We start from the raw sequence: 12397 nt of genomic DNA, 5'->3' as shown, positions 1-12397 counted from the left end.
GCATAGACCACACAATTTGGCAGGCTCTTCCTTAAAGACACAAGTAGCACATATGGATTAAACATGCATATAAGGCACATTTCTTTTAAGATTTCTTGTGGCTCTTTCATTTGGCAGTGTTAATGGTTAGACAAATGCTTCTGTTGTTTCTTAAGAGCAACATGTCTCATTTGTTACAAATTCAATTTTTTTTTCCTTCTACTTATTCTGTAGCATTGATTGTCTGCATTCCAATCCAGCTGAGCAACATCACAGCATTGGAGGCTTTCAGTCTTAATTATTTTTCATAAAAGGATATGAATTTCAAACTTACAATAAGCTAAAAGGATCCTTTCACAAGAAATGGCTTTTTAGGAGGCTCCCTCACCCCCTCCAGCCCAGGAATGCCACCCACACGTCAGACCATGACCTCCCCTCTGCTTTTGCATTCCTGTCTTGGCTAGGGGTGGATTCTCTGTGTCTGTTGTTTTTTGGTTTTGTTTTTCCTCTTTTTATTATAATTTTGAACAGATACAAAACCATAGAATTAGTGATTGATTTCCATACAGCTCTCTTGTAGTCTGTTTGCCTAAGGGAGGCAGTGCCACCTCAGGTGGCAGACACAGACATTAACTGTGTGTCTTATCTGGGGGGGGTGGGTTTCATCTGCTTTCGGAAAGATAAGGAATTGCTGTATTTATGCATGGTTATGCTATTAAACAGCTGCTGGTTTTGAAACCACAGATTTTCTGTCTCTCAGTTTGACAGTTTATCCTTAAGATTTAGCCTTCAAAATATTTCAGATTGGAAATGGCACTGGAAAAGTGCTTTAAAAATTGTTGAAAATATTAATGAAATGTGAACTAAAAATGTCATTTCTAAGATCTTACTGTCTCTTTCTCTAATGCAGGTGTCTGTGACTAAAGCTGACAGATTGCTGGGCTTTGCTATTCAAACGTGCTTCGTTTCCCCGTTTTCAAATCCAGATAGAATGTCTGACTATACCATTATAGAAAACATTTGTCCTAAAGATGAATCTGTTAAATTCTACAGTATTGAGAAAAAAAATTTTCCAATATCACATGCACAGAAGGACAGAAAAAGATTCAGCTTTGTGTTCAAACCAATGTTCAACATCTCACTGCTCTTTCTTCACTGTGAGTTGACTTTGTGTGCAAATAAAGGCAAAGATATTCAAGGACTGCCAAAGGTCAGTAATTAATCAAATTTATCAAAACTTCTGATTTAGATTAAAACAATGTATTTTTTAATCTGAACTCTGAAGGTAATAAATAGTTTTCTATGGAATTGTCTAGTGAACATGATATCTCTAGGCTCAGAATTTTAGTAGATAAGAGTTATTATACTGTGCATTTTGACTACATAATTTGCAGTTGCTGTTTAAATTTCTTTAGGTGGCTACAAATAGAAATTGATTTTTATTGCAGAAGTGTTTCAAGTTTATCTTTTCTATGCATATCCAAAGCGCAAACAATGTTAGCTTTAATTTCCAAAGGCATGCACCATATTGGATAATATTGTAATCTGATTGCTACAAAAGATACGGTTGTTTGGAGGTTCTCATTTTTTGGTAAACTGTGTAGGGTAAAACTAGTTATGAGGCAACTGTGCCACTGGCAAAGCTGTCCTGGCAGATGGGTGACTGACCTCTGTTCTTTGCACTCCAGTGCATTCCTCCTGATGAAGCTTGCACCTCTCTCAATGTGGATATGATCTTGGCCATGATGCACAACAAGAAAACCTTCACCAAGCCCCTTGTTGTAATAACACATGAAGGAAAACAAGAAGGTATAAAAATGAGCTTGACCTGTTTAATAATGCTGTATATATAGACTATGGTGTAACATACAGTCACTTGAAATGAGGGAGTATGTGACATTGTATAATCTTGTGGTGGTACTCTGTCTGTAAGATGTTGCTTGTTAGGACATTTCCATTGCAGCAGTCATCAGGCCAAGCTGTAGCCATTTTTTAACCACATTATTGTTCTCTGGACATGTGGGTTTGCCAAGCATTAAGAGAGGAATACTCAGAGCAGTACAAAATAACATGGGTTTGGGAAGTATGAATGTAGCAGTAGCACTTGGAGCAATTTCTTGTTGCCCAGAGATCAAAGGCAGTCTTCTACTTCCTGCTGTGTCCTTTATTTATTGTCCTTGTAAATATATGTTTATGAATAATAACAATAGAATTGCAAAGTATTGAGGATCTTAAAGCTGACTAAGTAAGACAAAGAGGTGGCCCCTGGAGTCTCACTAGGTTCTTAAACTATGAAGAACAAAGGATAGTATGCACAAAGGGCCTCCACTTTGGTGTTTGATTATGTAATCTTTCTTGGGAAAAAAAAAAAAAAAAGAGTGTGGTTAGTAACTGGTTGAAGGAGTTGGAGAAGCTGAAGTGCATTATGAACTAATGCCAAACAGCATGATGAGACCTTATTCTAGTTTAAGAATATGCCCTGTGAGTGATGGGAAGTAAGAACTGTTCTCAGTTTTATTTAATTCAAAAGTTTTCCTTAGTAGATCACTCTGACAAGAGCCTCAGTCATGTTTTGATGCAGTCCTGGAAAAAAATACATTCATTTATCTTTTCTTTTTGTATTTGCATTGAGGTTTCATAAGAAGCTTCAGTGGCTTCCTATACACATAAAAATCTTCCAATGGTGTCCAAAGACTGTTTGACCTCTGGAATTCTTTTCAGGGAGCATCAAAAGGATGGTGATCAGGAGTCCTTTAATCTCTGTTTTACAGTGCATGCTGTTAGTCTTTGAACAATTTAAAGTTCAAATACAGCACAGGGACATAGGCAACAACTGTTTTTGTCTAACTCTGCAAGTCAGCTCATATTTAGTTCAGAGAGTTTTTAACACAACTGTAAATACAGACCAAATCCACTATGAATTAAATTCAAGTATTTGATCTGTCACTGTTATAATTAAAACTGTGCTTTGGGCCTGAATCTGGACTTCCATTTTGCTCAGCTCTCATATTATTTCAGTAGGTTTTCTATTGGGGATGAGTAAATCCTGCAACTGAAATTCGTCTTTCACTAAACAGACTCGTACTTCATCTCTCTTGTCCTTATGATGTGTGGAGCTTTGTGCACAGCTCCCATCTCGGGCTCCACTCAGAATGTTGTCTTTGTCAGAGGCACAAGGTCTCAGTGTGCAAAGACAAGCTAAATTTATAAAGATTGCTTACAAGACAACAGTGTGATAGAGTATTTTGTTGCATTGTGGGTGATTTGGTATAATTGTAGGAGGCTTGGTGGAAATCTCCCCAGCATATCCCAGCTTTCAGACATAATACAAAGTGGCACACTAACAATGTAGCTTTGTTGGTATGCAGTTGTTCTGCAGTGAATCAAAACCCCTTTCTTGTTGGCATTTGTGAACCTAAGATGTGGAGAAGAAATTATATCACATTATTGAACAGGAGAATTTACCTCTCAGAGGTAGTGTTCTTCATTTTCTTTGATGTGAACAGAACCAGCTTTCACTATTGCAAATCACTCTGTGAGGTACTGCCCCTGGTTCTCCTTATCAAGCCACATGGGAAAGTCATGTGCTTGACATTTCAAAAGTCAGAACAAACTGGTCATTGCTAAGGTGATTTTTTAATTCTGACAAGTTTATAACTGTCATTGCCTGTATTAGAAATCACAATACTATATCTAAATGAGAATTTGCAGTGGATCCCAATGGAAGGGATTAAAACCTAACTCCATGCCACACACATTCCTTTTGCATTCCTGTCTTTCCCCATTTATATGCTAGGAAATACATGTTCTGTTGAAATAATCTACCAGTGTTGTTCAGATTTTTGCTAAGTGTGGAAACTTTAGATTATTAGTTCTATAGCAAAATGAGACAGGTCATAGAAAGAAGGTCACAAGGGTAATTAACAAGTGCCTCTATCCTACAAAGGTATAGAAGATGATGATAATTCTAAAGGCTGGCAGCACTTGTTCTTAAATTAGATGTTTTTTGTAGACCTCAATGATTCTCACTGCTTCTGAGTTGCTCTGAGCAAATTGCAGTAAAATACATTTAAGAACTGGATGTCTGAAGAGAATTGATAATGAGCTACACAGCTTATCATTAGCTGATTTTATATTCTCTGTGGAGAGGCCAGTGATAGAAATAGCATGGAAAATACATTTTCCCTTCAGTTCAGAAGGCATTTTCTTGGCACTTGGGATATGCCAGTGGAGTGTTTGGGCAATCTGACAGTGCCCTTACCCATGTTTGTACTTTTCAGTGCTCCTTGGTTTCAGTCCAGCCCTCCTTGCAGATCTTACCTTCAGTTATATCTTTGCTGTTATGTGTACTTGATAACTTTCCAGATTATTTGTGCATATACCACCCCACACACCCCTCTATGTCCTCACCTGTTTCCCACTACTGTTCCACCTGTTTTGCCAGCTGCCAAAACTGATCTGCAAGAGATACTCATGTGTTAGAACAACACACAATAGCACAGTTCAAGAATAAAATGCTTTTTTGGGTTTTGTAGGCACATGTGTCTCAGGACCTAATGGTCTAAAGGATATTGCTGGAAGCTTTGGGTTTTAGAAGTTAGAAGCATGGTCTTATTTAAGAACACTTTAAAAGAAATGAATATATTTATGTATTCTTAGGCTGTTATGTTTGCATTGAAATTAATTAAACTATTTTTTCCAGTTGCTAAAAGTACAAAAACAAGTATTGAAACACAGTCTTATCAAATCCTTTTATGTCTATTGCACTGATCACACTCAGATATGCCAGGATATAAATGAAATCCCTTAGTTGCTGGGCAATCCAGAATCAAACTGCAGCTAACCAAACAGGTCCCTGAGTCTGAAGCCAGAATCTCTAGCTCTTTTGCTTGAGGTGGCATTCTTGGAGAAAGCTAAGAGAGACCAATTAAAAAAAGGGAGGGGGAATTCTTAATTTTTTAAATATTTATTTGTCTCTTTCTGTTACAGGGTGATATCTTCATCGCTAGGATGATGATATTTGGTATTCTTGCCTAGAAAAATAGCTTTGATCTTTGAATGGTACCTATGATGTTTTATTTCTTATATATAACAATAAATTTTAAAATCCTCCCCACCCCCCCAAAAAAAAAACCAACCAAAAAAAAAAAAACAAAACCCAAAACAAAACAAAAAAAACACTAACCCACACAACTTTCAAGACAGAATACCATGTAGGACTCAGAAAAATAGGTGAATCAACACATATACATGCAATTTTGACAAAACAATATGTATTTTGCTACAAAACTCACTATTCTTTAATGAGTGTGTGCTTTTGTATGTGTGTACGATTTAGTATGCTGGTATCTCATATTTATGATTAGTGAGAGGTCAGATGAATGTATTCACCTTAACACAATCTTTGTTCCTTCACAATCTGTGAACTTTGAGAGTTCCACAGAGGGGTAACCAGAGTTACTGTGGGTCATGCCTGATGACATCTGTTTTGGGAAAGGTTGCAGTGTATTTGCCAGCAAAATATACGTGCATGAACTATACTCTAGATAGAGTCCCTTGAGGAATAATTAATATATAAATAGAATTTTTCTGAGATGAATGAGATTACTGAATTTGGACTGCTTCTCTTGAAATTCATGGTTTCTAAAAATTGCAGTTAATGTCTTTCTGTCATATCAGAACCTGCATAGTTTGTAGGCTGCATGTGGAACTCTATCTGATTAATATTTTGTGCATTTTCTTTGTTTTAAATTAGATCCTTCCTTTCCAAAGCCAAATGTGAGACAGCCACGTAAGTAACTCTTAAAACAATCTCTTTTAATCTTTAAATGTTTCTCTACAAAGCATTAGATAAATTAAGAGAATTCTCTTTAAGCTTTCTGACTGTGTGCATGTTTAATTCAGAGACAGAACAGAATTCTGGCTGTTGATTGAGAGGTTCCCATCAGTATTCAGAGGAGGACTGTGACCTTTTGTGTATGTGAAAATAAGGTTTGGGGAAACACCAGCAAGAGTCTCAGCCTTAGCAAGTTCATGTGCTGGTGTGTGTGTTATCTCCTCCTCTCTGCTGAGGCCAACACCAGTGTTAGAGCAGCAGTGCCATCCCTCCGAGCTTCTGTGCCCTACCTGTGCCCTATTTCAGCCACACTCCTGTCCTGCACCACAGCACCAGGTGTTCCAGCACCAGCACTTACAGGCCATGCTTAGATGAGATCACTGCCTTGATATGGATTAATTTCTTTGGTTTTAATGTTAGCTTGGTGTAGTGAATTAATCAGGGTCAATTAGTGACCCAGAAAAGGACAGAAGCAGTACTAGAAAAAAAAAAATAAACAGGAAGGTGCAGATGATGTGTAGCCAAAAGCAAGAATGAATGGAAAAAAGGGAGATTTAAAGATGAAGTGCAAAGGTTTTTATTCTGCTCCTGTCCCTGTGCCTTCAAGACTAAATTTGTTCAAAATAGCAAAAGCAGTGAGCAATTTGATTCTGCCACTTCTCCATGCAACTTTCCTCTCTCCATTGTGTTTCCTCCTGAGAGGAGAGGATACTGACTGGTGCCTGGTGGAAAAAGCAGTTGAATTTAGTCTTTTGTGTTCGCTTTTGAATGACTAGAAGTAGCTGAAGGAACCAGAAACAGTCTAGTAGAAAAAATGAAAGAAAAAGCTTCTAAGACACTATCTATCTGTCAGGTGTGGTATATGCAAACTAGGCCACAAATACCCAGAAATGGGTCCTGAAGGCTCCTGCCAACAGGAGCTGCTGGAGAAGCCTTTTGTCAAAAGAGGATGAGGGATGTCCTTAGGGACATCTGCTGGATGCAGGATGTGTAAAGTGAGGGTATTGGTTGTGTTCTGAGAACTGAAAATTCCACTGAAGGATACTACTAAGATCCAGTCAGCTCATTTCCTGGCCAGCATAGTCAGTAAAATGTTATTCCTTGGACTAAGCAATTTTGTACACTGGGAGATATGAAAAATACTAAAACTAGAAACCAGTTTTCTAAGAAGAAAATTCCCTAAAAGATTTCAGAATTATTATTAATTTTTAAAGTACTTCTAATTATCAAAAAGAAAAACACAGGCCAAAAGTTTTTCTGTTTGGATATTTATCACTGGGGGACAATACATCCAGGAACCAAATGCTATTACCCTTGAAAAGGTCCTACAAAAGGGCCTCTCCCCTAGAAAGTGATTTACGTGTGTGTGCACTTCTATTTTTGTGATCTGGAATTGATTTCAGTTATTAAAAGCGTTGCCAAATGTGAAAAACAATTGTTTCTATTTATGTTTTCGCTGACTTTTTACTGGCATCTCTTCCCTCTTAACAGCAGTTCCGTTCTCCACCTAGATTTCAGACTGAACTTGAGGAGATATAGGGGAAAGTTTGCTTGAATGTTAGGCCATTTAAATGAAAAGCATTTTTGCCAAACATTTCAGCCTTTTTAAAACACATTTTAAGGATAAATGAATACTTAATTGAAAGCAAGTTATTAACAGCCAACCAAAAATGCTTAATTTTTGCAACATTTCCCAGATTTGGGTGTGCTGAGCTGGAGTTTTACTTTGTGATGTGGAACAGTTGGTTGGACTGAAGCCACTCTGAAAGCATCGTTTTCATTTCTTTGATGCAAATCTGCCGGTCTGTTTCTCAAAGCGGTGCTTAGTTAACTGTGAAATTTCAAAAAGCTCTTCCATGAAAGAGTAAGGGTGGATTTCTGTAGAACGGTATCTGCCTGTGTAAATAAGAAGTGCCTGTGTTGTGTTTCCCTGAGCAGCCGCGCTGTACGGGCTGGACACGCTGACGGTGGTGGGCATCGCCTTCGCGGCGTTCGTGATCGGAGCCCTGCTGACCGGAGCGCTCTGGTTCATCTACTCGCGCACAGGTACAGGCCGGGCTCGGGGCTCCTCTGACCCACCGCCCGGGGAGGGAGGGCAGCGAGCACCGCTGCTTGCCCCGGCCTTTGCTATGTCCTTGCTCTCTCTTCTTACTCAGGAGTTTTCCAGCAGCTCCTCCCATGAGCCCTTACAGCATGTCTGCCAAATGATACCCGCCCTTCCCTAAAGGGAGATGTTACGTCTTGTGGTTTAAAATTTGCTTAAATAATTTTAAACCCAAGTCTTGAAAACTCACCTGGGACATGAGTAAAATTGAGTATTTCTGGCTTGTGTGTTATCATTAGTAAAATCTCTGTATTTTGAATTTAAGAATATTTCAGTTAATGGATCCCTTTTGGTTCCCATACTACTTTTAAATTTTGGTTTTTTTGCAGTTAGTACATTAGGCTGATGTGTACAAGATGTGGACCAAATGGTTAAGAGAATACTTTATCTGAACAGACATATTCTGAGTATAACAAGACTTGAAAATTTTTCTTAGGTCTCGATTGCACAGAATTTTTGCCACAATTATTTATTCCTTCATTCTTCAACTACTATTTTCAATTGCTAGAAGTCACGTGTAATCTTAATTGTGTGCAACAAAATACTTAGGAATGTGTCTGAATTGGTGCAGCCTCTAATCACAGATAATTTTCCAGTGTCTCAGAGTTTTTTTCCCATGCTAAACTAAATTATAAAAATGGAATACTGTATTGAAAGAAGACAGCATTTGGGGAGCTTTCTGTTGCATGGCCCAGACAAGGACTGGACACCGGTGGAGCCTTAATTTCCAGCATGTGACCTTGGCTGCTTGTGGATTATAGGGTATCTCAGGATCCTTAGAGTATTCTGGGCTCCCGACTACTTCCAGTTTTGGCCTCATGAGACTCTACCGAGATCTGGGAGGTGGGAAAAATGTGAGGCCTGTGCAGCTCTGGAGCATTGAAATTTGCCTGTTGCCTACTGCAGGTTTGGGTTTTTTTTCTGGCATCTGAAACCTCATGGAAGCTATTTAGGAGTGAGAGTCCGGCCCTGTTGGGTCAGAGCTTCTGTAAATATTATGACCTAGAAGCTTATGTTAATTTGGAAATAAAAACTACGGCATTTTTTCCAGTTGGCAGTGCAACAATTTTTGTATAAGCAGTTTAATACTTCTGAGTGCATCAGCTGTGTATGAAACTTGTTTGGAATTGAAGCAAACATAGAAAACTTAAAGGTTGTGATAATATGTATAAATTGTATAATTCTGTCTTATATAAGTACTGAAGCATTGTGGAAGAAAAGCAAGTGGTATTTCAGTGAGTAAGTGGCAAGTTAAGTAATTCCCATATCGGTAACCTTGATTAACAAAAAAAGATTAACTAATTGTTAAATTAATACCTTTGGTCCTGCATTTGTGGAAGTTCAATCTGTATTCACATACAGAACCCTCTATAGGCACGTTATGTGTGAGTACTCAAGGAACACTGAAAGCCAACATGATAAATCCTTCAGCAATAGTAGAACTTGGAGCAGTCCTGTTAAAAGAATTCTATTAGCAAAGTACATCAGTCATGGTGACCACATACAAGTAGTGGAGAGGGCAGCTGCTCTGCCTTTGTGTTTGAGAGATGAAAACAAGTAGAGGAAAAGGTCAGACAAAAAGTCATAAATTAATATAAGAAAGAAAGGAGACACTGTAATTTATCAGATTAGAGAATCACAGAAATTATTAGAGATCATCTAGGAAGTTTTCTGGTTCAGATTTTCAAAGGATTGTGAAACTGCACATATGTTCCTGTGCATGTAATTTTTCTGTGCACAGTGTCTTGTATCTACAAAACATAACTTGCAGCAGAGTGCAGCAGAGGCTCTGGCAGGCGCAGCCTCTTAGAGGACAACTGCTGGGCAGACAAGATAATCCAGCTGCAGTGGAAACATTTTAGAGCTCACTGCAGGCTTTTATTAACTTGAGGAGAGGAAGAAAAATAGATAATCCAAATTTCATCTACAGAGTGGCTCTCTTTTGCCATTAGATAATTTATGCACTGCTGAATCGTGTTCTGAAATTGCATCTTTTGTTGTAAGTAGTACCGGGTTTCCACACATGGTTTAAACGAAAGGTTGGAAAATATGAGTTCATTCTAAAACTCGGTTTTGCTGATACTCAGAGCACAGATAAAAGCTACTGCTGGTAGAGAATGGCAGCTTGGAATATGTAAAGTTTTTTTTTTTGCTGTTGTGCTATGTGCAATGCAGCAAAAGGCCACCTTTTTGCCAGTAGTAAGATTTGCTGATAACAATTTTATCAGTGTGCTTCTGATGCTAACAAAGAAAGTGTTATGTGAATAAGCTCTTTTGTTTGTCTTGATAGGCCATTGGCATTAAAACCTCAAGCAAGTGATAGCAGAGAGGAACTATATATATATAGATAGATAGATAGATGGGTAGAATTTAATCTCCAGATATTGAGCAACAATTGTTGTGTTGTCATGTCGGGCTTTTGCTAATTTCAGTCATGAAAAATTTCTGCCAAAGTATCAAAGCTGTGCTTTAGAAAATTCTAGATTTTTCTGAAACAATTCCACATGGAGTAGAGATGTCCTGTGATACACAGGTAGTAAGAGAAGAGAGGGGGAAAGCTAATATCAGAACAACAGAGTAATTTTAGCTGACTTGTCTGCAAAAAGACTCTACTTTTGATCATTTCTCTAGTCAGTTAAAGGGCATGAAAAGTGTTGGTGCTGCCTGGAGAGCACCCAAGAACTAAGGGAATTGCCAGACATTTGCCACAATTAGCCTCATTTACCTAGGTGTATGTGCATGAATGCAGAAACCCTTAATAATTTAACCATATAAATATGTATCCAAGTAATATGTGTCTTAGTAGGGTTCACTGAGTGTGTTTAGGAGAGACAGGCACAAGCCTGATTAGTTAATGTGACCATTAAACCTTGTAAAGTGTGTTAAAGAAAACATCCGTCCCTGTGTTCTCTTAGGAAGTACGCTTCCCTTCTTCAGGCAGTGTTGCAAATTAAGAGGATAAAGTGTTCCAAAATCTGAGAAGTTGAAAGTGTCCCTCCTCCCCCACTTCTCCCTTTTTTATGAACTCTGATTTAAAGCAAACTGACATAGCAACCAATTATATTTGGCAAATGGAGATAGAAAAGCAAACATTCAGACTTCCTGGACAGGGAGTACAACTGGCAGCTTTCCTAAGCATGAATAATAAAGTGCATGTTGTCGCGTTCAGATGGGTAAAAGCTTGTTTACTGTCAATAGATGAGATGTGTCCATTCTGAGCAGTTTTGGTTCAGTAATACGAGATACATTAAGCTGTTTATGTGAAAAAGGCAGATGGAGAATGCCTCTTCAGTGATCATTTACATTTCTTTACATCCTTTTCTTGAATACTCTTTTAAAAAAAACTTTGCTAGGGTTTAGCTAGGTGTTGAGGAAATAAAATACAAGGAAAATCAGCCAGTCCAGATGTAGTTGCTAGGCTGTGTGTTCATAACATCACTGTGATTTGGATTTTCTTTTTTCTTGAGAACATAGAGAATTTGTTATTATTCAAGAAGCAATTGTGGTGGATCAGAGCTGCTGATGTGCTCTAGAAATGAGGTGCTGCAGAGGCCATTACAGTGGAAGGAAGAGGCCTTCCAACCCAAACAGAAGGGAGGGTGCCTCCTAGGACACTTTCCAGAGGAGCCAGAAGAGTGTGAGCCATTGGGCTTGCTGGGGACTGTGGCACTGCTCTTTCACTTTACCATAAAATAAAAACAGCATGTGTTTGGCTTATAAATGAATTTGTGTTTAAATGCATAGGGATTGTATTGGTGTGCCGAGGCTGGCCAAAGCTGTGTAGCCGTGTGGTCTGTAAAATGGGTGACAGCGGAGCTGCAGGGAGAGCGGGGCCCCGCCGGGGGAGCCCAGGCTGCCCTTCCTCTGCCGCCCGAGCGGCTTCTGCGGAGCTGGGGGCTGCAGCCCGCCTCGCTGCCTTCTGATGTTTGTCTCTGCCTGTTTAGTTTTATCGAAAGGGAGTTTGCTTATCGCTGCCTTGATAAATATATCCTGTAGTACAAAAGGAAGGAAAACATGTACACAAACAACGGGAGGAGAAGGGAGCAAGTCAGGAGGGGAAGAAACATCCAAACAAGGCTTATGAAAGCCTGTACAGCATGATGACACATACTTTGATTTGATACTGTTTATTCTGGGGGGTTGCAAAGCCATTTCCAAAGCAAGTTAAAGCTGAAACTTGATTTTTTTTGCAGATGACTGGGGGTAGATTCTGACCTGCTTCTTATGAGCAGAAATCCATGGCTCACGTATGAGCTACAATAGTTATTTCTTACACTGGGAAAAACAGAACTCACAATCTGCTCACTAGAGTAAAATGCTGGACTGAATGCTGAATTTAAAAGCAAGATCTTCGCCATCTTTTTAAAAGTTTATTTGGCCTCCTGGGCAGTGTGGTTTAGTAGTTCAGTTTGTTGTTTTTTTCTGTCCTGTCCTGCCCCTTCTTTCCTCCCGATTCCTGAACCAGTGGGGTGTAAGGC

General features: G+C 38.9%; 1 protein-coding gene across 4 annotated transcripts in view; it reads left to right on the top strand.

Moving 5' to 3' along the window:
- TGFBR3 (transforming growth factor beta receptor 3) overlaps positions 1-12397 on the top strand; it is a 226716-nt gene that overhangs the window by 208687 nt on the left and 5632 nt on the right. For all 4 annotated transcript variants that reach the window (XM_077785441.1, XM_077785442.1, XM_021526353.3 and 1 more), the window contains 4 exons: positions 890-1189; positions 1668-1788; positions 5735-5770; positions 7754-7861. In XM_077785441.1, coding sequence (XP_077641567.1) covers positions 890-1189; positions 1668-1788; positions 5735-5770; positions 7754-7861 — 565 coding nt within the window. The remainder of the gene's footprint in view (positions 1-889; positions 1190-1667; positions 1789-5734; positions 5771-7753; positions 7862-12397) is intronic.

Source organism: Lonchura striata, chromosome 9 (genome assembly GCF_046129695.1).
Source record: "Lonchura striata isolate bLonStr1 chromosome 9, bLonStr1.mat, whole genome shotgun sequence".
NCBI classification, from domain to species: Eukaryota; Metazoa; Chordata; class Aves; order Passeriformes; family Estrildidae; genus Lonchura; species Lonchura striata.
The sequence above is the reverse complement of the archived record's forward strand: the minus strand, read 5'-3'. Positions and strand labels throughout refer to the sequence as shown.